We start from the raw sequence: 25,621 nt of genomic DNA on the forward strand, positions 1-25,621 counted from the left end.
CAGACATTCACTCAAAGTAATTTCCATCCGCACTGCAGGTCTCAGTTCTTTTTCTCAGTTTTGATTCATTTGAATTTTGTTGACTTGAGGCGCCCTCACCTTTCTCGCCCACAGCTCTGCTGGACAGACAGACCTGCCCGGGTGGACACATGAGAGGGAATCTGATGCAGTTCACAGGTGAGATGGCAGGGAACACGCAGGTGTAACAGAAGAGAGGAACTGAAGGACAGACGTTTTGTTTAAAACCACAACATTTCGGGAAGAGTTTAGTTTAGCAACTGAGCTAAAATTATGATCCAAAACATAATCAAACTGTGCAATCCGTATGGGCTCAAAGAATATTATATAATTATTACCAGTGGTAATGGTTTCCTTGTCTTAAATCATAGTGAGATTATGCATTTGAAAACAAAATGTGGACAAAATATAATCTCTATTTTCAATAATTGTCTCTTGCATCATAGCTAATTGTTATTGCTGAAAAAGCTCAAATGTTTCTGTTGGCAATAGCATGCATGTTCGAGCATATGTACACACAAGCAAACAAACACTTGTGATTTGTTTACTTACCCACAGCAGGAAGTAAACAAAGGAGAAGCAGAGAGCAAACCAGCTTCGACATCATTGACTGTTTCTGTCCCACCGGAAGAAAATATGCTTGCAGCTTGAATTTTCAATGTCGTCTCTTTCTTGTTATATTCTAGAATAAACCAGCAGTTTTCATCCCAATCATAAGAAATCTGTTCGATTCTTCATCTTTTTTAATTTAGGTCAGTTTCAAAGTTTTCTCTAGGCTTCCTGAGCTTCCACAGCTGCAGAGATCTGAAGGTAAATCTCTTCTGGTTTCTCTTGATATTCGGTTTGTGGACTCCCAAGAACCTCCACACCCAAACTTGTCATTCAATTAGGCTGTTAGGTTCCTGGTGACAGTCGTGACTCTACAGCGCTCACTGTCCTGCAGAGAATAGCCCCATTCAGATGTGAGAGAAACAATGAGGCTTTGTGAGGAAACTGCACTCGAGTTTAGGTTGAAAACAATATAAAATGAAATATGTCACGTTTATTTTTACAGATACAAGACATGTGGCGAGTACGAGGGTAAAACAGTGCAGGTTTATTAAATCAGGTCTTATTTCTTAATGAAAGACGTTGCGTTAGGAAGGAGGCCTGTCAAGTGACATGCAGTCCCATGACTAGATATCTGAGCAGGAGGTCAGAACTTTCTGGAAAAGATGTTACATTCAGATGTTTTTAATACTTGAGTTTAATAAGTAAATAAATGTGTTTTAGTAAAATGTCTGATAACGTGAGATAACATAATCATATTATACACTACTTCTTTTCTGTTTCTTTGTATTCATCCTGCATATAGAAGGCCGTAGTTCCTATCTTGGCCATGTTTTATTGCAGTAAAGATAATCAAATTAGACCACGATGAAATGGTTATGCCAATTATTTCTTGAAACACTGAATTAACAGTTTGCTGGTTTCTGCCACATCAGGGAAGATTTTGTCACAAATACAGGTTATTTGTCAAAGCTCATAATACCCTTATCTGAGAAAAAGCCTCAGCACTTTGACGTCAACAGAAGAGTCTCACACTCTTTTTTTTTAAACTTCGATTACATTTCAGTGTTTAAAACATTACTGCACTAGAGGGGAAAAGAGAAAATGTCCAGCTCCATGATGCGGCTCAGTGCGGGACCATGTGGTCACCAAAAGGAGTATGTGAACAGGGGTGTCTGTATACCTTTGAACTTCACCTTTTACTCGTCATGAAACGGTACATTTTGCACACAACTGCCTCTTATTTCTCACAAAGCTCACTTCTCTCTACTTTTATGTTTGCAGCAGCCCTACTGAATACAAGACAGGACGGGTTGGCTTCAGCACGCCCCCTGCTGGAAGACAGAAGGCATGGCTCGCTTGTCGACCTGCTGACGCCTCATGCGGATGACTGCAGCGTCCACCTGAGCTGCCCCTCTCTTGCCGTGCTGGTTGTCCAGCAGCTGCAGGCAGGCGCGCTGCAGTCTCGCCAGCTCGCCCTCGCAGGAAGTTAGACATCGCCTCAGCAAGGCACTGCCCTGAGACACACACAGGAGATACATTAAGCACGGTTTGGTTTGTTTAAGACAAGCGACAGCAGGCGGCAAAAGACAGATTAGTGTTCGACCACTGGACGCTAATCTTTTATGTAGTGTGAACATCTTCCATGCATGTTTAGTGTTTGTCTTTATTTTCACACACACAAGGTAGGAAACGCCTCCTATCGTTTATAAAAGACAACTTCCAGCTAAATTTGAAGCTAAGAAAGTTTGTTTAATGTTGTTTCCTGTGTACTGGTCAGTGTTCACCTGACCTTATTTGTGTTGAGGCAGTTTCAAGAGAAGAGTCCCGGTTTTGGTTTAGTCATGCAGATTGTTGTCTGTAGAGGTGCGAGTGCAAGCTGGCGTATTTCCCTTGACTGACCGTTTTAAAATTCCGGCACCACAAGCTTTATCATTTATAACTTGTGATTAAAGGATTTACAAATGCTTAATAAACAACTAATTCAAACTTTGAACATTAGAATACAGTGTTTATAAAAACAACTAGTAATTTGTCTGGGTGTGAAAAGATTAACTGGAGCTGCACTCATCAATATTTTTTACATTATCACAGGATCAGAAACCTATATTTAAAGGTGTTGCTTTTTTGGCGATCTCAAGATATTCTTGCCTTGATTTTAATCCACAACACAGAGTTGAAACGGACTTGTAAATTTAATTTTTGAGGTAACTGTCACATACCCTCTTGTCATATGTGAAGAGATTACGTCTGAGGTTACGCATAGAAGAATGTATCCGGTCATTTTTCAAAATAAAACATTTTTCCGACTTTTTTTCATTCATTCTTTCTCCGCGGCCCGGTAACAAGGGACCCACGGACTGGTACCGGGCTGCGGCCCGGTGGTTGGGGACCGCTGCTTTAAGGACTTATGAAGAAGCCCCATTTCTATTACCATCATTTATGAGTGTGTTTGCATGTATATGGCTTGATATTTTTGGTGAGACTAAACACCTGTATGAGATGAGCAGCCTCAGGTAACTGTGTCCCTGGATGTCTCTGATACACCTGCACCAGAGGCCTGTTGAGTTTCTCTCTGGACTGCATGTCCCCGCTGTACTCCGGACCCTTTAAACACACAATAACACAGGGAGAACTTCCCCTTGTGCACATTGTCTCTGAATCTCCAATAAATCCAGGGACCCTGTTCCACAAACTGACCTGCAATCTGCCGTGGCTGTGACGAATACAGTTCATTTCCCTCTGCTTGCGGAACATGGCCTGCCTGGTGGCTGCAGACATCAAGGTCAGGTTTTGCTACAAAAGACAGAATCAAATGGAAACTGTGTTAATATTCCAATAATCAAAATGGTGTCGGAGTATTTTTGTATCGCATGCAAAGATGTTTAACACGTTATATTTGTGTCCACCTGCAGACTGATCGTCTCTGCAATTTTCTTCACCAGGCCGTCGTTGACGGTGCGGTGAGCCGCTTTCTGCCTAGTGATGGCACTCGTCAGCATCTGTCGGATGTTTTCCCTCAGTAGCTGTGACTGGTTGACGGTCAAAGTGGACGACTTTAAAACCTGTTCACATTCTGCAGGAAGATAAGTCAGTGATCTAAACTGTGATGTTTTATTTAAACAAGTTATGGTGGACAAGTGAGTTTTTAACAAGTCGGGGACCTTCTAAAGTAAGTAAGCCCTTCCTGCATCTCTTTGGCTGCAGGTACGTGGCTAGGGATAGTGTTTATAAAGTACACTAGGGATAGTGGAAGTTATTGATAAAAGTATGTATTCTATGTTTTATCGAAAGATAATATAATTTAAAAAAAAAAACATATTTACACTCTGATCATATTCAGTAGTTACTAAGCTTGTTGTAAGCTACAATAAAGGACAGCTATGCACACGTCAGAATTACATTTTTGGTTCAAAAGCAATTAATTTAATTAATTGAAGTGAAGGCACAGTTTTTAGCCATTTTGGTTCCAAACTTTGGCGATCCCTTAACTTTTCATTTAGGGCCAGCCTAAGTTCTGTAAATTGTCCAACTATTTGGTGTATGACCAAATAAAACTGAGGACATTTCCATCAGCCTCAGCTATACTTTGTGTTTACTGCTGATTAAAAATGTGAGCATGTAAACATATTAAACTAAGATAGTGAACATGGTACACAGCATTGTCACAATGAGCTCATTAACACATACAGGACCTCTTAAACTTATTTCCTTAGTCTTAAACTCTACAAATACCGATGTTACCATATTGACTCCGCTATTTCACTATGGACGTCTTTCCATTTACTAGTTGTATTTGTATTGTTTTTTTGTAATTCATTATTTTCTGTATTTTGAAGATTCCTAAACAGCAATTTTTACTTGACAAAGATCAGTATTTTGTCGTTTCTCCTTGAGCTGCTTTTTCCTGCTGCAACAACACAAGTGCCAGCAGGGACTTGGTACATTTCCCTTGATGTCCTGCGTGTACCTGGCGTAAAGGGGCTGACGGGGTCTGTTTTGTTGAAAGTCTGCGCAGCGCTGCCGTGTCCTCCTGCAGAGCCGCTGTGAGGCAGCAGCTCCAGGACACGAGCCCTCTCACTGGCACAGTCCAGCAGCTGTCTGCTGCTCCGACTCAGGGCCTGGAAGACGTGGAGCAGGCAGACACAAACAGGACACATTAGGGCTGCAACTAACGATTATTACCATTATTGATTCAATTGCTAATTGTGCCAACTGTCATGTGAGACAAAGAAAAGCAAATTCTCACACTGAAAAATTGGAAACTAAAAGATATTTGATTATTTTCCCTTGAAGGAATTACTCAAGTGTTGAATCAATTATCACAATGCCAATTAATTAAATATTTTTTTCAGCTCCAGTACAAATGTCGATGAGATAATTGTGAGCCAGTGGAAAACCTGTTGACAAGCTGATTTTCAAGTCAGTTAAATGTAATTTTTATTTAAATCAAACTAAGTCAAATCAAGTGTTTGGCTTCCAGGTAGAATTTACTCCGAGTTCACTTGAACTGATTTTCTTATGAAGAGGGTTTTATTGAGTGAATAAGATAATCAAAATGGGTCACGGCAGGTACGCATTAGAAGTAATGCTGCGTGATTTTACTTTGCATTCATATTATTTGATCCCTGTTCAAAAGGAAACTTTTGGAGGTTATTGGTGCGTGAAGGCTTTGGCAGTGTTATCTTTCCTCCATCACTCGTGCCAGTAAATCACATGGAAGGGCAAGTGGAAAAGAGAGAAAGAAACAGAGACACAGTGGGGGGGCTTAAAAGGAAAATGAGTCAACCGATGCAGAACAGTGACGTTGTAAATCACCTGGAGCTGGGTCAGTGTGTTTCTCAGTGTTCCCTCCAGATCCTGTTTCAACTGGGCCAGCTCTCTTCTCTCACACGACAACAAGTAATCAGCACCGTCTCTCTCCTGCAACAGAGCGGACCCGTCAGAAGACACAGCTCCTTTTAACTTGGCTATGCTGAGCTTAAATTAATGAATCCGTCTGTTGTATCACTTCCATCGTGTCTGCAGTCGGATAAAGTAATGACACTGAAAACATAGCATACTTTGTAATAATTATTGAAAGGACTTCAAAATGATTTACTGTATCTGTACTTTGTCTAGGTATAGGAGAAGTGTAAGAATAATGTGTGAGGTGAGTGTGATTTGAACAAAACTTTTGTATTTTTCCTGCAGGTGAAATCCACTAAACATTACCTGAGCAGAAAATATACTAAAAATTGGCTAAATCATCTATTTATTTAGAATTAATCCATACATATATTAATTTAGTCCTTGGATAAACAAAAAATAGTCAAAAAGCTACAGGGGTTGAGAGCAAAACATTAAATATTTCTGTGCAAATGTCAGACAACTTCAGCCTCGACTCGAGAGCAACACCCAGTCCAATAACCAGGAGAACCTGAATCATTTATCACTTCACAGCTGATGTTTTGTTTTGACTTTCCTGTTCAGAAGAAACACCAGAGAGAAGGTTTCTGCAATAAAGCAGTGTTGAGAAGAGCGAAGAGACGGGAGTAAACTCACGGTCTCTGCAGCGGACGGCCTCCTGGTCCTGCCCTCCGCGCTCCTCCTGTTGATGGTCAGATCGGTACTGAGGCTGCGCAGCATCCTCTCCAGGTGACCCCGCTCCCTCTCCAGCTTGACACCCTCCTGGGTCACCCTGCCGGCTTGCCTGAGCAGCCGGCCCTCCACCTGCCGCACCTTCCGCATGTACTCGCTGACCACGCCGACACTGGCCCCTGCACACTGCTCACGCAAGCTAGACGGCGGGAACGGGGCCACGGATGTACTTTGGGAGCCACGAGGGAACTTTTGAAGAAAGTTGGATGACAATTTTTTAATTTCTATATAAGTGATGAAAACATATTAAACACAATTGCTCAAATAACGAGCTTACTTCAATCAGTATTTCCATTTCATGCAACTTTTTACTTATAGTCTACTTCAAATTTACTCGCATAATATTGAGTTTTTTACAACACTCAATATTATACAGCTTTAACAAATAGTTACTTTTCAAAATTAGGATTTTTATTTACAAATCACATGTAGCAGACTCTAAAATAGGCTTTACAGACTTAACAATGTTAAGGCATCCTTCATGATAATCCAGTAATGTAATAAATGAATTTTAACACTCTGAATCTATCTTTCATTGTAATTGATGTCCCTACTTGATAGTCTACTATTATTTGAAGTAGACTATATCCTACAGGCTTCTTCTGTACTTCCAGGCTTTTCAATGCAGGACTTGTGGCGAGTACATTACTGTGACACTTTTATTTGTACTTGTACATTGCTGTGATACTTGTATTTTAGATATACAGTAATCTACTCCATTTAAAAACATGTTACCGCACCCAAATCAGTCAGACCAGTGAAGGGCTCTCTGCAAGGCAGCCCATATTGGGATCATATCTCTCTGCGCGCCTGTGTTTTCTCACCATTGCTCCTGTGGTTTTGGGCCTTTGCATCTTATTTTTGCAGACGCAGTCACGACTCTCTCCGCATTCCGCAGCTGTGATCTTATCTTCTGCCGTTTCCGCTGTGCCGCCCGTACGCTTTGGGGTGAAACCGCCGGTGGCGCTGCAGCTCCGGGGCCGACTGCAAGTCCCGGACCGACCGGCTCGCGTCTGCCGCACCAGGCGCTCCGCCCGCCGGATGGAGCGGACCGATGCATCGCGCCAAGACGTCGGTCCGATGGTGACAGAACCGAGGGGCACCGACTGGACCTGCATTCCTGCACGTTCCTTCAGTTGTTGTCCCTCGGCATGTGATGCACCTTTCTTAACGAGTGAAAACTTTGTGAGAACTGTTGAGGATCTGAGCTCCATAGCAACAGTTCCTGAAGTAACCAGAAACTCAGCGCATGAGGTGATTGGCTATAGAGACGGCAGGGGGCGCTGTCATTCAACACCCGCTCCACATTTAAATCCTCATTCATCTCCCACAGAGATGTCACGTGGTTCAGAGTTGAAGTACATCTTCAGCACCACCCATTAACAACCAGAATATATGTGGTCAAAGTTAAAAAGCATGTGAAATTAACCAATTTTAATAAGAAGTTAACTATGACTCCCTCTGAGGTAAAACAACATCCAATCACAAAGCTTATCATTCTGTTTGAAGCTTAATGGCAGGTGAAAGAACAGGTCATCAGTTTACTTTAATTTACTTTATTTGTAAATACATTTAGGAACTTTATCGTTGTGTTTGGTTCATTCATTTAATTCACCACTTGGCTGCTTTTCTATAGCATCGGCGGGAGAGGCTCATGGGTATTGCCGGCTTTCGACCCTCAGCTATGCCAGAAGGAAGCACAACCGCACATGATTTAGAAAATAAAAAACACCTATATGATCCTTACATTATCTGTGATATTTATGTTTATATCTATTCCACACTAAACATTACTCTGGGATTATACCTTATATGGTCACATGTAACGAAAACAATTGTTTGATTGATCGTTTGAAAAACAATGGGGGGGGGAAAAAAACAACCTGTCTGGGACTAGCGCAATCACCAACCATGTAGCTAGTGAACGAAATAATAGCGTCTATAGACGTACTGTGGATCAGAGTGTTTAATTCTCTTGAGCTAAAAAAAAATATATCCAGTAACGAAGTCCCACACTAACATTACAAAACTACAAAAAGGTACACATTTAAGAAAATAGAGCGGTTAAAAAAAGAGAAAGTGACATAAAATCAGAAAAGGGGTTAAAAATATTATTTTGGTCCAAAATGATTCGCTCCAGGAGTGCTATGAAAGCACTGTAAACAAAAATGACAGTTCTGTACCGAGAAAGTGAAGACAAACAAAAAATAAAGAAACTGCAAATAAGTCACATTTTGATTTAAAGCAATTTCATACCCACGCCTGTCCTACAGGACATAATTAATGTAACTTAGGATCCACTCACAATCATACCAGTCAGAAGTGTTTGCATCGGCAACCCCACTAAATCCAATCACAGCCAGATCATTAGATCCATTACATTCAAAAAATAACTAAATACAGTAATCTGGTGATTTTTAAATCAAGTATTAAACATCCAGTTAGAAGAAGCTAGACTCTTCATACTGAAAACAATCAGGTTGTCGGACTCTCTTAAGTCTGAATTTACTGATTCACTTCAGAGAATTAAGTTGTAATTGTGGAAAATTGCCAAAACAAGACAGGTCTGCAAATGCAAACCTAAAAAATGCAGAGATAAATATAAATAGAATGTTCACCACGGTAAATATGCTGGAGAGGCAGAAAGGTGGCGCAGAAAGTGCAAAAAAGTAATCCTCCCCCTCCGTGCAATTAGTCTGCGTCCCGTCAGCATGCCGTCGTCCTCTCACAGCGTGTGCTTGATGGCGGTCAGAGGTTCACGTTGGTTCTGCAGGTTCTGCTGCAGCTCTCGGAGCAGATTGTCACGCTCCTCAGCGTCCACCAGGATTTGCTATGTTGAAAAAAAATGAAAAGATCTCAGCCACCATATCTAAAGTATTCTCAATTTATTTTTTAACATATTTGTTTTGCAGGATCATTGTATTGCATTGTTGTAGTTTAACTTTTCATGGTATTTGTTAGCAATCTCAACAAATATACAGTATTTTCCAATTTATCCTTAACTGTAAGTGTTGCACTCCATGCTTTTGCTGACCCACTTTTATTTTTGTTCTTTTTCAACTTTTAACTCGCTACTTTTGGTGAGAAATAAGATCTATGTTCTCAGCCACATTGTCAACTTAAAGCTGGAGGATCTGACATCGAAACCTGGCATTAATGTTTGGATTTGTTTAAGGTTTTTATTCTAGCAAAACAATTGTAAACTACCCCTTAAAACAAATAAAATGCTCAAAAATGAAATTGTTTTATGGGAAGAGAGACATTTTGGACTCCAACTAATTTCGAAATGTCCAATTATTTTTTCCCGTTGCAATTTTAATCTTTCAAGTCCAACTTAACATCTTGTTTTGTCCAAAACCAAAAAGATGGAAATCACAAAATCTTCACATTTGCGATTATTTTGCATTTTTGCCTAAAAGTGAAAAGATGGACAGTCAATATAGAAACCGATGAATTACATACTCGTATGTATATATTATTTCTTTTTGGAGGCCCGGGAAGAAAGAAAGAGAACATGGACAGAGTTGTGATTGGTGAGCAATATAACACATACATCTCAGAATATTTCAGTGTCACACTCGTGAGACAACAAGCATCAGACTGCTGCCTTTTACCTCTATGAGTTTGTCTCTCTTCCGCAAGTTGTCCCTCAGTTTCCTCTCCTCTCTCTCGCTGTCCTCTCGGTTGTTCTGCCGGGCTCTATCAGCCTCCTTCTTTTCCTTCTCCTTCGCCCTCAGCTCACGCCGAGTGTCCCTGAGTTGATCCGTCAGAGAGGACACTGTCTGACTGTGACTCTCCTGCTGAGTCTGGTGAAAAAGGAAGAGTTAGCAATCAGAACCACACAAACGAGGGTTTCTTCTTGGCGGAAGGTGCAAAAGTGCCGTGTTGTCTGTGTGTAACAGTTAGCTTAGCATAAATGCAACTACTATGAGTTCAATGAGTGATTGGTCTTATAATTGTTTTTTATGAATTGTTTAATCTATGAAATGTAAACAATGTCAAACATGACTTCTGACCCTGACAGGTGTTGCTTGGTTTGACCTCAAACTATTCCATTTAAAATCACTTCTGGCAAAGAAAAGCAGCTCTTCTTCTCATTGAAGAAGCGGAAGCAAGATTAATTTTTGAAGTCTCTTTTTACAAATTTTGCTTAAACAATGAACAATTATCAAAATAGTTGCTTATAGTTAGTACTAGTTGTTTATTCTTTCTGTCGATCATTTCAGCTGTACTCCACACCCCTTTTTTAAAAATTAAATATTGTTTTCAGTCACATGTAAAGTTATGTAATACCAAAGTCTGAATCATTCATAGAAGTGTTCTGTTTAGGAAGTTGTAAGTAAAAAAAGGGGAATTATTCTTAACTCAGTGTGTAGGCTGCATTTTACTAATTGTTGTTTTTATTATTATTTCCTTTTAGACCCCTCCTTATGCCATGCTAATATCTCACCTGCACCATGTCCTGGTACTCAAGCAGGGCTGTGGTGAGTTTGGTGACCTCCCTGCACAAGGTGGCGCCATTTCCCTGCGCGTCTCCTGCCAACCCCTGACCGATCACAGAGTCGGAGGAAAATTACATGTTGTGAGCAACAGTTTCCTTCATATAATAATACAGAGAGAAGGAACGCTCAGCAGCTTCATTGGAAAAAAAGAAAGAAAGGTGGACAACAATAATGACCACTCATGTCACTTTTTATCCCTTAGAAAAGAGAGGGAGACAGCCCTCTCTTTCCATTCTCGCCAGAAGTTACACTCTTGTACATTACCTGCACGTCTTTCTGACAGCTCGACAGCTCTTGGATCAGAGCGTCCTTCTCCTGCAGGACAGTGGCGAGGGCACAGTCCCTCTGTCTCCAAACCTCCCTCTCTTTCTCCACCTCCTTCAGCAGTCGCTCTTTCTCCTCCAGAGCCACTCGCAGGTCCTGGAGCAGAGACAAAAGACAGTTATATCTTAACAAAACGTGCATACACGTCCCGGTTTCTAATGTGCGCCTTTGTGTTCTTACGTTGAGAATGTCCTGGTTGCACTGCAGCACGGTGTTGAGTGTGTCGAGGTCTCCCTCTCGGTCTCTTGCGGCCTTCCGCAGTGCCTCGATCTCTTTCTCCATGCTCTTCTCCTTCTCAGTCGCTTCGGACCTCAAAGTCTGCAGAGCCGCCTACGGATCACAAAACCTTGTCATATGAGACGTCCAATATAGATTTAAATGCAACGCCTGTAGTGCTTAAACAATTATTTGATTAACGGGTGGAGAGAAAACGTTAGCACCAAATATTTTGATGAATCACTGAAGTAAATTTTTAAGCAAAAATATCAAAAACATTGAAGATGTTTTTGACTTTTGGAAATGATCATTTTAAACATTTTTTTGTTATTTCATCGACGAAACGATAAATCATGAATTGTGAAAAAAAAATTTAATTAAAAAATAAATAAATTCAATCACCTCACTACATACAGTTGCTGGTGTAGCAAACTCAGGAATACCGCTCTTTTTTTTTTTAAATAAAAAGGAGGTGATGAAGCATTTATCCTGTGACAAACAGGTTCATGCTGCCTACACACTGGTCACTCCTCAGATCAGGGTTCATCAAGTGACATTTTTAATAACAAACAGAATGTTGATTTCAAAATCACACTAACCACAATTTGAAAAGTACTTCTCAAAAGTATTGAAGAATAATTTCTAATGACATAATTAAATTAATGCAACACAAACCCCTGATAAGCAGATGCCTTGTGAAGACTGAAACCGTTTTTTCCTTTGTGTGATTTGTCGACAGAATGGAGTTAACTCAAAACACATTTAATGTCAGCCATAATCGTTCCACACAGCTGGAGGAAATTGCTTAAATACTACAGCTGGACTGGTAAAATATCCTACAGGCCTAAGGTAAAAAAAAACAAATACCCATCACAAGTCCTGCTCCGTCAACACAAAAACCTCTGGGGAGAGCAGCATGGAGTCTGATGACTATCAGCAAAAGTATGTCTGCTCATGCCGATCACGCTACCCTCCAGTGAGAGGGTCATACGTGTCATCAGAAGCATACCCAACAATAACCACGTCAATAACCAGGGTGGAAAAGGAGTCGACTCTCACCTTGTTGTCAGATTGAGTTTCCTTCAGATTCTCAGTCAGCTTGTTGGCCAGCTCTGTCCCCGCTCCCTCCTCTACACACAGTTTTCTGATCAGACCCATGCACTCCTGGAAGATAGGAAACATCTGTCTGCTTCATGCAAAATAAAAAACATGCTCATCCAACAGCAGTGTCGTTAGAGGACAAAAAACCCTGCAGTTTTTACTTGAGTTGACAGATTTAAGACTTATCTAAATGCAGTTGTTTTTTTTCAAAGGTTCAAGGATAAATCAATACAAGGGGCCATAATAACCTGGGCAAAGTGTTTATGCACTGGAGAGGCCAGAGCCAATCAGATTGTAGGCAAAAAGAGAACCACTGCAAACATCCATTACTTGTCTACTTTAATTCAAGTCTGTTCAAAGCCACAAGACACAAGATTAAAGAAAACTAAAATTCAACTTAGAAAACTGAATGTTGGCGACACAATTGTTCCGACATTTTTAGGCACGTGGTCTTTTATGACATATGATTGCTATCCAACTTACTGTTCTTACTGCATATAAAAAAGCTTATATTGATATAAGCACACTTTACATACTAGCATGTTTAAAAAACTTATTTTTTAAACTTATTTTTTAGTGTTTTGAAGTATTTAAAAAAAAAGGTATGGTTTGACATTTCAGGAAGTACGCATACTTCCTGAAATGTCAAACTATTAGATGTCAAACTATTCGCGCATTTGCTTTCTCGGCAAAAGTTCAAAGAGAATATTGATACCTCTCTAATATCTGTACAGTATGAAGCTACAGCTCGCAGCTGGTTGGCTTATCTTCACAAAAACACTGGGGGGGAAACAGCTTGCTCGTGCAAAGTCAACAAAATCTGTCGACCAGCTCACTAACCGACACGTCACATTGTGTGTTTGTTAGGTTTGAGCAGAGCCAGGCTAGCCATCCACCCCTCCTTTCCAGTCTTTATGACAAGCTAAGCTAACAAGCTGCGGCTTCACATCTATCACACAAGTATGGTTGTGGTATTAATTTTCTCATCGAAAGCTCGCTATGAAAACAGAAACATTTATTTACATATACAAAAATAAAAGTCGTGAGTGTGACACCACATAAAGCAACAGGTAAAAGTGCAACAGGTAAAAGTGCAAAAGCGATACTGGATTACGGCCTATTAAAGAATATCAATAAGTGACTGGGATCCAGTGAAGCCGCATTGATGGTCCTGTTTGCTTCCGCCACCTAACTATCACATTCATCCAGACTTACAATGAGTGCAACGTTCCAATGAAGTCCCTGCTGTAAATCATGAACCTACCAAGTAACTAAAGATTAAAAAGCAGTCATGACCAAACCTTGAAATTGTTTTTGTTAAAACATACTTCAGTGTCACAGGTACAATGTCGTCCACAGACAAAGCACTTTTGGCACTGCCACTTTAAGGGCGTACAGTGACGTCGCAGACAAACAACATTCCTGAGCTCTCGCAGCAGCAGCAGATCTCACTGCTGTGTGCATGACCGAGTCCTGTCTCCCCTCATCACCTCACCCACCTGGATCACGCGCTCCCTGCTGTGCAGGGAGTGGCCGAGGCTCTGCAGCAGCGCACTGCCACCCTCCTCCTGGAGCAACTAGAGGAAAGAAGGAAAACAAAAAGGACGACGATTTCAGTTGACATTTTAAGTAGAGCCGAGTAAATTATACTCCATAATCTGAAAAGGCCTGGGCTTAGGTGCTGCAACTACATCAGGAAAAAAACTGTTTTTAAAAATCCTATGTCAGCCCAAACATATCACATTTACTATAATGCAAAATAACAAAAAAAATATACATTCATACGCTGAGTCTCCAGGTTAGCTGTACATTCAGGGGCAAATTCAATAAAAGGAGTGTGCAGCCAATTGGGTCTCATGTCCATTTGCATATATTTAAGTTGGTAGCCTAATATGCATTGCAAATTAACCTCATTACCAAAACAGTCCAATTCACAAAGATCAGAGCTAAAAGCTGCATATAGAGAAATAATTAGTATTTTCAGAGATTTATTTATACATTTATTAGGACTGTCATACCCAGATTTCCCACTGATCATGAATAATAATATCCAAAACTAGGTTGCAAACAGGTGCAAACCTTTGTGGGCACGTTTGCGCTGAAATATCATTGTTGCAATATCTTTATTTTTTTGTAACCAGCCTTTGAGACGGGGCAGACAGCGACCAAAATCCTGTCAATTGCGAGTTTTACGATCAGATCAGTCTGTTAGTCACAGCTGTCACATTCAGTTCAGCACAAAACTATGCATGATACATAAGGTTTACAGCACAGCAGGCTTTTATTCATGACATAGGTTCTGGTTTTTAATGAAAGCAACAGACAAACTTCACATTAATTCTTTCTAATATTTAGAATGAGAGGTGTTTAGCTTCGTGCTCCCATAAGAAGCAGGGATCAGGTCATGTGGACTACAAAGCAACCAAGACACTTTTTAATGATATCCTTCGTCATAAGAGTACTAAGCTCCAGGCAAACAGCACAGGTTGAGGAGGATTCCAGAGAGAGGCGCTGTGTGTGTGTGTGTGTGTGTGTGTGTGTGTGTGTGTGTGTGTGTGTGTGTGTGTGTGTGTGTGTGTGTCTTTATCTGGACCTGTAATGTGGAAACGCTGACACACCCTTCAATCGACACAAAACCGTCGTGCACCCACCCTCCATTCCTTTCATAGCGCTGTATTTGTGCCATGTCAACATTCGCAGTGTGGTTTTGGAGCTGTTTGGACATGTGACTATGTGAGTTGGCTCTGTGTAAAAAAAACTGTCTTTCTTGAAACAAACTGTGTGTGTGTGTGTGTGTGTGTGTGTGTGTGTGTGTGTGTGTGTGTGTGTGTGTTCACAACTTCACTCACATCTTATATATACACATCGTACAACTGAGCAATGCTAGCGACTAACTGAACACTTACAGGGACCCAGTCATCTGATCCATTGATTTCAGTGTGTTGGCCCCTCCCATGTTTCAGCTCTGCCTCCAGGGTCCTGATGTGGGCCACTGCTTGGTCCAGCTGGCCTTGCAGGTGAATAACAGCGTGGTGAATCCTTCCAGTAGAGCTCTGAAATGACAGACGATTTGGTTGTGGTATTATTTAGTAACATCACAGGTGAAATGTGCAGCCCTGATCTTGTTGTATTGCTGGACTGAACTCAGTTGCTCCCGGATTACCAGTTGCAGCACACTGAGTCAATATTTACAGCGCACACACAGCTTCTGATCAGAGTCCTCCCATTCGTATATAGTACACTTTATAGTCGCGGGCATGCTCAGACAGGAAGGAAAACACTCACCTTGCGATGAAGAGGCATGAACTCGTCCCTCAGCTCTGACAGCACAGCCCCGTCCTCCTCATCCATTCCCTCCACTTCGCTCTCCACACTCCTGAAGCGCAGCGCCCTGTTTACCGAGGGCGACGGCGTCCCTCCACCTGTCCCCGAATACTTCCTGTCCAGAACGGGGATCCTACTCCCCGACGGCGAACTGACCGCCGTCCCTTCAATGCCTTTCAGCTCCATCAGCAAAAAGTTGACCGACCGAACACCCGGCGGGTCAAACGGGTCATTGCCATCAAGAGAGTCCAGAGACTGAATGGACTCGGTGCGGGAGGATGCCTGTAAGGACACAGTGGACCCCGCCAGGGAAGAATGGCTGGAGCTTAAGGATGCCACCCTGTGCCAGTGGAGGGGCATGCTCTGGGATTTGTCCCGCGACAACGCCAACGGGGAGAAGGATTGAAGGGGCAATCGGCGAGGGACCCCACAGACGGACTCGTAATCAGAGTCGGACACCCGCAGAGAATCGCAGCCTTCACATCCTTTGCCTTTTCGGCACCTTTTTCCCGTTCTTACAAAATACGGGCACATGTCCCACTTTTCAGACCAGCACTCGTACTCCGACAGAGCCATATTCTCTTTGAGCATCTCCCTGTAGCCTTCTTTCTCCGCCTCGCCGCCGTCCTCCTCGCTGGTGCTCCCTCTGCTCTGGAAGTCCCCCGGGTGTCTCTGGTAGTAGCTTTGGCGCACCCACTGTCTGATCTTGTCCTTCTCCTGAGTCAGCTTCTGAAGCCTCTCGGATGAGAGCACCCTCACCCTGGCTATCACAGAGTCGAACTTGAACACCCGCTCGAGGACGCACACGCATTTCCCGCACACAAACTCCCCCTGCCCGCTGCCTCGGGTCACAGGCTGACCCAGTATGTGAGTCAACACAGAGAGCAGATCCATCCTTTTGGACGGGGAGCTCATGGAAAGAGAGACTGAGGAACCCAAAGATGTCGTGCTGCCTGCAAAGAAGAAGAGAAAGTTCAGACAAAAGACTTTTCTTTACTTCATCTTAACGTCCTCTTTACCTGCGTCGGACTCACCCCAGGGGCTGCTCTGCGAGGACAGGCTTCCTCCTCTCAGGGACCTCGTCGGGGTCCGAGCCTGATCCGTGTTCTTGTTTTGGGCCCCAAACAGCCACCGCCTTTGGTTTCCCTGGAGAGCTCCCCCACACATTCGGCACAAGTCATGTTTCCCTCTGGAGGACATCGTGGACAGAGGGCTGATACTTGTTCCCTCTTGTTGTCCAAATGGATGTTGGAAATTATCTGTGAATTAAAAGCAGAAGAAAAAAATAAACAGGGATGCATTTATGGATGCGGTTCACAGCCCGAGAGGTCAGGGACTCACATGGGGTCACGAAAGGTGAACCCGGGGAGCCGCTAACCTGGCTGTAAATTAAACAGTATTTTACATAATAAGGATGCCGTTTAGTTTTTACCTATTTAGGTCTCTAAAATTCTTCAAGTTAAATCACTCTTAGACATAAAACATATAAAAAGGGATCTCAAGGTTGTACCTGCAATTAGTATGTCCGCTGTACTGTTCTTGGGAATTCAGGCATTATTAGTTGGGAAAATATAATTTAACAGCATTAGGTTTTGCGTGCGAAGAATGTTTTTTTTTTTTTAATTACAATTCTATACACCAAACAATTGATCCAGAGAATAACTAGATTCATTGATCGATATCAAAACAACATCTCAGGGCGACCTCGTCATCAGAGATGCATTATGTCTGTATTTGTCTATTCGTCGCTTATAAATTGTCAGAAAACAGTCCGAAAAGTGACCCAGCAGATTTATCTAGTGGTGTGAAAAAACACTATGTTGTCATAAATAATTTTATGGGAGAGGAGCCAGAGAGAAAAAGTTTCCTAATTTAAATAAGGATGGCCTGTAGCCCAACAGCTGGCAGTGACTTCTGTTGTTAAAAAGTTAAATAGAACTTGTTTTTCCTGCAAAGAACCGGTCAGATGCAGTTTGAATGAATCTAATCTACCGAGTCTGACAAATTGAGTGTCTCCTCCTCGCTTTGATTCATGATTTTCTTTTATCTCTTCCCTCCATGGATGTTTTGTCTGGTTTATTGCATCTTACAGCTGCTGGGTGTTTGCAGTCGAGCTTCCCACAGGGCGGGACACGTCGAGCTGCAGCCACGCAGACAGTGGATTCAGTCAGACTGCAGATGAATGAAACTCTCTTTCACATCCAGACTCTCCGAGAACCTTTATATACGAGACAGCCCACTGAACCCGTTCAAGACTGAATAACACCATGGAGTTACCTTGAACATACTGTTGGTTTACGGAAACTATGAATTAAACCCGGACACGTCATAAATTGCATGTATCCACGACCTTTGACTGCTCGAACACAACAATTAAAAACCTTTTTTCTCTCGCTCTCTTTTTTCCCGGAAGCTGCAAACAGCATACGGCGTTTCCAAAAAGGGGTAAACTCTTCTTTATCATCATCCAGTGGAAAACAGTTGAACTACAGTGTATCTGATGCTATTTTAGTCCACTGACGTGCAGCGATTCAATGTTAAAGTAACGTCCGCGTGTTAAAGTGCAGCAGCAGGAACACAACTGTTAGAACTCACCGCCACCGAGTGTGAGAGCAGTCCTCACGCCACAAAACACGTCACAAAACACACTATTAGCTCTACTTTCTTTCTTTTTTGAAGTCTTACGTTCAAGTCCTCTGGACTTCACGCGAGGACAAGAGTTGAAAGTCCGACACGCGAGGGAGAAATCTTCTTCATCGTCGTCGTCTCGTGACAAGTGAAACGCAGAAAGTCACATATGTACAAAGTGTAGGCGGAGGTAAAGTTTCTTACATAAAAATCTCCACCGGCAGCTGAGCTGGAGCCGCGTTGCACCACACCGGAGGAGGACAGGCAGAGAGGAGGGTGTCACCTTGCTGGCGTCATCGCTCATACCTGTTTAGAGCAGCACGCGCGCGCGCGCGCGACGAGCGCAAAAAGGAGGCGGGTGTTGACTCGGTGCAGCAGAGACCATTCAGCGTCCTGTATCACCAATCAACCCAGTGGGGGTTATCAACCTGGCTGTGAGCGCGTCCACGAAAAGGGGCGGGGTTTGCAGCATATTGACCAATCACAAACATGGACAAAGGCTGCTGCCGCAGAGCGGCACCTTTAAACGAGACAAAAAGTAACATAAGGAAGTTTATGCACTTAATAATACAGGTATAAAGTAACACAGTTTTAACTGTCACATGCAGGAAGGACCAACACAAGTCAAATACAGTGAAAGGAGGTAAAAGGCAAATGAAGCAAAAAAACAGACCTCATTCCATCTCCGAGTATTTCAGCCTCTGTGTCCGAGGCTTCTTAGTCTTTCTGAGGGACACGGTGAGTGACAACCAACAGGAAATGTCAAGCTTTTCTGTTAATCTTGGCTCTTTTAGTTGTCTTTCACTGAACTGAGAGAGAGGCCTGTTTTGTCGTTTGTTGACCCGCAGGGTGATAGAAAATCCTATAAATACCCCCTCTAGGTATCTGACCTTGTACCCAGTTAATCGTCTGTAAATACAAATAACACTAATACATCTGTGTCTTCCCCCTATCTCTGTCCTTGACTTACTCTCTCTCCATCCTGTTTCTTTCGATAATAGAATATTGGAAGCCGGGCTATTTGGGCTTCTGGTGTCTTTCCCTAGTGGCCACACTTTGGTCATTCAGTGCTTCATTCGGTTCATGTGTTGAACTACTGAGAGGTTATTGCTGCTCCCAGGCTTACTTGGCCATGTCAAGAATACCTCTATAGTTAGTTAGAATATAAAGCATCCAGTATAGCTCTGTGGCACCAACCGAATGGCAAAGAGAACACGGGGAGCAGCTCGGGCAGCACGCTTTTCTCTCTTTTCTTTTGTCTTGTTGAATCTCTCAACGAGGCCATCGGTCGATAGCTGGTGCGGTGTGCGGGCAGGGAGCTGGCAGTACTTGCATGTGCGACAATGCTCTTGGTCAGCTCTCCTGGTGTGTCCAGTAGAATCTTGCCACGACTCTTTCCATGGGTTTTCACCCATTTCACTTGGTGTCCGTTTACATATATCATGTGTATACCTCAAACTTTAAATTGTATATTATCTCACAATTGGGATTTCTAATGTCATAATAGTGATCAAGCCATAATTCTGATTTTGTATACCATAATTATTTGTAATTTATGATGTGTAATCTCATATTTATATGAAAACTTCATCATAGTTTATTAACACAGACAATGTAGTATGCTTAATACGTGCGCTCGCATGTTTTTCTTTACATTTACATATTGCCTTACGCAAATTATACATCAATAATCCAAACTTCTTTAGATAAAAACCTTTTGCATAACCATAAAATATGTACATATATTAAAATAGAATGTATGATTAGATAAAGTCTCTGTTGTTCTACTACCACAACCACTCAACCACTATGAATTAGTTTCTGTTGGACAATCGCTTTGTTTAATTGATTGATCACAGCCCCTGTATGCTGCTTTAATCTGTTCAAGTGTAAAGGGCAGAGGAGTCAACATGTGCTTTCTACAGTCAGAGCCTGTGGGCGTTATATGAGAGCATGTTTTCAGGACATGCTGCATACACATTTTAACTTCCATCAATGAAACAGGATCATGATAGATCAATCTAAAAGTGTTCAAATAAATCTAAAACAGAGACAGCAAGTGACCAGTCAGTGCTCATGTATTGCCACAATGCTGGCTTATTGGGTCACTTCACTTGCAATATTAAAAACCACCTGAGGATGATGGGAAAGGACGAATAATGCAAGACCACAGAGTTTTGGTCGAACATGAAAGCCTTTTTTCTATACACAAAAAATGGATCCATGGATAAACATTTACGCTAACTTCTCTTTTTCTTCTTTAGCTCCTTTGTTACATCTGAATACCTGACAAATTATCATTGGACAAGTGGACCCTGTAATTCTGCATTTTAGGAATAATTAGGCACATTTCTTGGAGAAAGTAATAAGTTAATGTAGGGAAATACAATACTGTATCTGCACTCCCAACATTTAAACATTGTTTAAATTAACTCATTATAATGCTTCATGAGGAAACAATTCATTATAATCTAACAAAGAAAGCTACAATAGCACAACATTAAAATCTTAGGCTTGTCTGATATATCTGTCCAGAAGAGGTTTGTGTTGCTATTTGTATGATTTTGGGTTGCATGCCTTGTATCAAAGTAAAATAAATCTACTATGTCTATTTTCAGTGGAACGACACCTTGCATTAACATCCCTCACTCGTGTGTTTTCATGTCAGCCACTTCACGATGCAGCTCGTGAACACGGTGTGGTTTGAGTGCCACTGAACGTGTTTCACTCCAGAGTGAATGCACACCGCCAGGTCGCCACGAGCCTCCAGCGCCTTCAGCCCAAACGTGTCGCTCTTGTAAAACTTTGAAAGAGAGAGAAAGAGAAGGAGGGGTTATTATGAAATACTGAGAAAAACAGAGAGAGAGAGAGAGAGAGAGAGAGAGAGAGAGAGAGAGAGAGAGAGAGAGAGAGAGAGAGAGAAAACAGAATATGTGGTCACTGTTTGACAGGTGAGGTTGATACAGAGATGCACTTCCTCCTAAAATGTAATAAATATAGTGAAACAAGAGAAACGTGGCTCAGCCGGCTCAGCTCCCAGATCTCTGGCTTCAGAGACCTGGAAGAATCCACCAGACTGAGAATCCTGCTGGGAGAAGGAAACACAGCACAACGTGTTGCTCCTTATGTCCTGTTGTGTCACAGCCTGAGGGACAATGAGTGACACACACGCACATGCACGCACACACACACACGCACGCGCACACGCACACGCACACGCACATGCACACACGCACACACACACACACACACACACAGACACACACACTCACAATCTGTTTTATTATCACTGTTGTATATTTCTTTTGTGTTTTTTTATGATGTGTTTTGGTGCTTTTGATGCTTTGGCAATATTGTTGTTGCAACGTTCATGCCAATAAAGCTGGTAAAAATGAAAATGGGTTTACAGTCAATACAGAAGTAAAACAATGGTTTATATATATTACTTAGCAACTCACCTCCTGGTTCCTCATTTCTACGATGTTTTCGTTGATGTCAAAGAACCCAAAATGGCTGTTTAGAAAAGAGGAAACAGTCCATTCAGGTGAAATGGTCTCAGATCCTTTTACTGCGGTTTTAGCCTGAAACCATTCCCTCAACACATGTTTTGAGGGCTTTGTTAGTAACCACTTGGTTATAAAGTATTTATCCAAACAAACGGGGTCATTTCCACTGAGGATGAGTGAGACATGTCCTTCACGAAAGCACATTTTTTCCTGTTTAAAAAAATAATGCAATTCATATTTTTTGTAGTAATCTATATATTTATCGTGTACGAGAAAACCGATAAGAAGTGTGTTTTATCTTCCACAAACTGATTAAGTCTTTGTATCAGCGGCGCATTAAAATGACAGAGAATCAACGACAGTGTGTGTGAGAATTGTAAAACTTTGGTGAAACCTGGACTGCCACGGTGTGATGACGCCATCGTCGGGTCCTCCAATCAGCACAAGCTTGTTGATCCGCAGAAAGTTTTCCCTCCATGCTGAGGAGGTGAGATGGAGAAACACATAATGTCCCATGTTATACTCTACAGGCACACAAGTTCGCAACGGACAGTCATTCATCCCACTACCTTTCATGTTGACGTGAGGCCTCTCGCCGTTAAGCATCGGCAGAAAGCTGTTGCTCTTCAAGTAGCGGTACCGATGGTGAGGGTCTGTGGAGAAAAGTTACATATATATATATAGATATATATCTATATATCTATATATCTATATCTATATATCTATATATCTATATCTATATATCTATATATCTATATATATATATATATATATATATATATATATATATATATATATATGTATTGCCACATGCTGGATCTCCTCAGTTAAAGGTAAATATTTTCTCACCGTTCCAGTAGTCGCAGATAGAGAGTTTCTGTCCTACTGTGTTGTAGCAAATACGAAACACCGTCTTCTTGATGCTTTCAGGAAAAACCCACTTCAGGTATTCTGTGTCTGTGGATTGAGGCAGAGTTTAGAAATGTGTGGCATCTCTGATAAAACAATACTGTTTGAAGTTGTTTTAAAATGTGAAAAAGAGCTCGCTGACCTCCATACTGCCCGGCCTGTGGCGATGACAGCGAAACGAATGTGTGCACATTGTGGTTTGGAGCCACGGCGAGAAGGGCCCGACAAATTAGACCACCTTGAAGTTAAGAGAGGCCACAACATCAAGAGAATTCAAACAACCTGAACTTACATATAGTAACACATCTGCTGCGGTGATTCTTTAATTATCAAATTCCTCGGTAGAGAAGCAACTAGTATGCTGAAAGTGGAGAAGATATGACTGCTCACCAAGTGGGTGCCTCCCACTGGATCTAATTAAAACAGGTTGTAGCAAGACGGTTTATTGTTTCCAATTTATTTCCCCTGCCAATATCAAACAACAAGCAGCCGTGTGCTATCAGCTGTGAGACTTCAGTAATATTCTGAGGACGACAGTTCTAGCATGTTTATGGGTATAACGTTTACCATGTCCGCTTTCTTAGTTTAGTGTATTTGCAGACAAACATTTGCACATTGGCAATAAAGCAATGAGTAGAGCTGAAGCTACATGTTTTGCAGTTATTGGCTAGAGAGAGAAGGAATAAGGAAAAAAATATGTCAGGAAAAATATGTACGGTAAGTCGACGGCGTAGGACAAGGAATCGTTTGGGTCTGTTTGAATTGTGCTATTCATTACACATGGGATGTTTGTCAATTCAAAAGGGATTTGATAAAAGTCAGTGTGTCACCAAAGTTTTCATCTGAGAACCATAACTATAATAAAAGAATATTAGCAGTTTTGGAGGGAAAATCTCATTGTACCAAAAGTTGAAAGAAACAACTTTTTTCTTTTCTTCCAAATAGTAGATTGTAAATGTCTCTGTGAATAACGCCCATTGAAGGACATGCCTTTTCAATGATATATAAATATGCATTGCTTGTTGCATTGTTACAACCCTAAAACGTAATTAGACCCATGATGGACAGTCTTTAAAAAAAAGGATTGATTTTGATGGAGCAGAACCAGATATACCGTTTCATCTTTTTAACTCCACACACTCAGATCTTTGTTTTCATTCTAAAACATTTAGCATTCAGGCCAATCTGACCCAAAATATGTTTTGCCTTAGTCCTCATGAGCTCCCATGTCTTTTGCTCTTCGTTTCAAAGCTGATGCTTTAGTGACCACTTTTAAGTTGTAAAAATAAAGGTTCACTCCGCTCTTGCGTTTCTAATTGGCCCGAGATAAATACTACGTGAGTGGGAGAGAGGACCTTGGGAGAAGCACAGCAGATGGACGCCTTCAGGAGCTTTTCGCACGATGGAGTCAAAGGCTTTCCTGAAGTCTTGGACCTGCCTCCATAACGGCCTCAGACTGGCCAGGTTGTCATACAAGTCAATCACCGACACCTCTGTCCCTGGATGCATCTGGGAATACAATTTTAAAAGGGAACTGAGTGACAGAAACAAAGTAATCGTTGATTAAATCAACTTCTCTCAAGCTATAGGCCTGATTACTGATAAGTGATAATGTTATCAGCCAACTCAGTTCTCCCAAAATAAAAGTGCTCTTAAGAAAAACAACAACAGGGGAACAGAAACTGTTGCTTGGAAACCGCCTTGAGAATAATCTGCAATCTCATCTCCGGTATATCTGACTTCCAAAATTAGATTAATTAATGGAAGTTTTGGGATTAAGTTTGACCACTCACACCGTTATTCAGCCGTCCTGATGAGTATGATGTGAAAAATAGAAGAAGATATGGAGCTGAAAAACAAGTTTACTTTGAATAAAATGCATAAACAGGTGGACCAATAATGGTCTCTGACAAATTATATTGTAGTTAATGGTGCAATTACATTTACTCAAGAACTGTAAGTACAGTATCCCACTTTATACTTTTACTTTATACATGTACTCCACTATTTGATAACTTAGGTCACTTGTGTATTCTGGCAATATAATCATTGTATACAATCTGATGTACTATTTTAGATTATTGCAACCACCTAACCCCACCTTTAGGCTTTTAGCTGCAACATAAAAGTAATGATTACACCTTTAGTATATCATTATTTTTTTGTTGCAATGTACTTTATTCTGAAATGAGCCATATTACATGTGTTATGCGTGTATAATGAATATCTAACATGAATGCATCACGTTTAACTGTAATAGAGTATGTCATCACAGTAATATTTTTACTTTTACTTAAGTCAAATAAAATATCTGAGCACTACATGTTTCTACAATCGATGACAATCTCCAGAAGTCTCTCCTAAAGTTAAACACTCTTTGCATAAGTGCACGTTGGCTTTTGAGACGTCCTACCTTGGTTATGTAAAGAGACAACGTTTTAAACTGTTTCGGTCCATCGAAAATCCCGTGAACGATGATGACCGGCCGGTACCCGTCGATGCGGACGGTTCCGGACAGCAGCAGCAGCAGCAGCAGCAGCAGCAGCAGCAGCAGCACCGGAGATCCTCGCACGATCTGCGCAGTCTTCATGTCTCTCGAGTCGGGCAGACTGCAGGAACGAGAGAAGGACCGGAGTGTTTTGCCTCGAGGTCTTAATCACTCCTGATGAGCACTTATTGATATCTTTCCACTTTTGTTTGCACTCTTAGAGAGTATGCGCGAGCTCCCGTCCTCATCACTTGCTACAGCAGCGTGTCGTGGTTTCTGGTGTTCAAGAGGACATCCGCTTTCGATATTCAGTTAGTGCTGATGACTCAACCAGCTTTTAGATCGACGTAAATATTTATTATAGCATACATGTTACAATTATTATCATTTAATAGTTCATTATACTAATAATTGCA

General features: G+C 41.6%; 3 protein-coding genes across 3 annotated transcripts; all 3 read right to left on the reverse strand.

Annotated features, from left to right (window-relative positions):
• Nucleotides 1-1,788: 1,788 nt before the first annotated feature.
• On the reverse strand, nt 1,789-7,401 carry tektl1 (tektin like 1). Its single transcript, XM_068570365.1, has 8 exons — nt 7,032-7,401; nt 6,112-6,396; nt 5,386-5,490; nt 4,538-4,688; nt 3,477-3,643; nt 3,268-3,363; nt 3,061-3,174; nt 1,789-2,084 (listed from the first exon to the last, which is right to left on the reverse strand). The coding sequence occupies exons 1-8, from the start codon at nt 7,323-7,325 to the stop codon at nt 1,887-1,889; spliced, it is 1,410 nt and encodes a 469-aa protein (XP_068426466.1). The 5' UTR covers nt 7,326-7,401; the 3' UTR covers nt 1,789-1,886.
• A 398-nt stretch (nt 7,402-7,799) lies between these two features.
• On the reverse strand, nt 7,800-18,430 carry si:ch73-95l15.5 (ELKS/Rab6-interacting/CAST family member 1). The gene is made up of 11 exons (XM_068569775.1): nt 18,360-18,430; nt 16,709-16,933; nt 15,636-16,627; nt 15,257-15,403; nt 13,850-13,927; nt 12,309-12,413; nt 11,214-11,363; nt 10,974-11,129; nt 10,658-10,753; nt 9,822-10,013; nt 7,800-9,037 (listed from the first exon to the last, which is right to left on the reverse strand). Exons 2-11 carry the CDS (start codon nt 16,872-16,874, stop codon nt 8,933-8,935), a joined length of 2,187 nt encoding a protein of 728 aa, XP_068425876.1. The 5' UTR covers nt 16,875-16,933; nt 18,360-18,430; the 3' UTR covers nt 7,800-8,932.
• A 1,682-nt stretch (nt 18,431-20,112) lies between these two features.
• On the reverse strand, nt 20,113-25,307 carry LOC137780996 (lysosomal thioesterase PPT2-like). Its single transcript, XM_068569468.1, has 8 exons — nt 25,131-25,307; nt 24,073-24,226; nt 22,860-22,955; nt 22,658-22,765; nt 22,378-22,461; nt 22,203-22,287; nt 21,761-21,815; nt 20,113-21,105 (listed from the first exon to the last, which is right to left on the reverse strand). Exons 1-8 carry the CDS (start codon nt 25,305-25,307, stop codon nt 20,962-20,964), a joined length of 903 nt encoding a protein of 300 aa, XP_068425569.1. The 3' UTR covers nt 20,113-20,961.
• Between the last annotated feature and the right edge of the window lie 314 nt (nt 25,308-25,621).

The sequence above is a fragment of the Clinocottus analis genome, unplaced genomic scaffold (genome assembly GCF_023055335.1).
Source record: "Clinocottus analis isolate CAN_PGR_092001 unplaced genomic scaffold, fCliAna1.0.p SCAF_9, whole genome shotgun sequence".
Taxonomy (NCBI): Eukaryota; Metazoa; Chordata; class Actinopteri; order Perciformes; family Cottidae; genus Clinocottus; species Clinocottus analis.

Excerpts from the sequence above, each read along its gene's own strand:
- tektl1 (XM_068570365.1), bottom strand. The coding sequence starts at position 7,325 with ATGCAGGTCCAGTCGGTGCCCCTCGGTTCTGTCACCATCGGACCGACG. Across the intron at positions 6,397-7,031 it reads CCAAAACCACAGGAGCAATG|TTCCCTCGTGGCTCCCAAAG; the intron begins GTGAGAAAACAC and ends TTTCTTCAAAAG. Across the intron at positions 4,689-5,385 it reads ACACACTGACCCAGCTCCAG|GCCCTGAGTCGGAGCAGCAG; the intron begins GTGATTTACAAC and ends CACGTCTTCCAG.
- si:ch73-95l15.5 (XM_068569775.1), bottom strand. The coding sequence starts at position 16,874 with ATGTCCTCCAGAGGGAAACATGACTTGTGCCGAATGTGTGGGGGAGCT. Across the intron at positions 12,414-13,849 it reads GCAGGGAGCGCGTGATCCAG|GAGTGCATGGGTCTGATCAG; the intron begins GTGGGTGAGGTG and ends CCTATCTTCCAG. Across the intron at positions 10,754-10,973 it reads GCTGTCAGAAAGACGTGCAG|GGGTTGGCAGGAGACGCGCA; the intron begins GTAATGTACAAG and ends GTGATCGGTCAG.
- LOC137780996 (XM_068569468.1), bottom strand. The coding sequence starts at position 25,307 with ATGAAGACTGCGCAGATCGTGCGAGGATCTCCGGTGCTGCTGCTGCTG. Across the intron at positions 24,227-25,130 it reads TGTCTCTTTACATAACCAAG|ATGCATCCAGGGACAGAGGT; the intron begins GTAGGACGTCTC and ends TTGTATTCCCAG. Across the intron at positions 22,288-22,377 it reads GCCTCACGTCAACATGAAAG|CATGGAGGGAAAACTTTCTG; the intron begins GTAGTGGGATGA and ends TCACCTCCTCAG.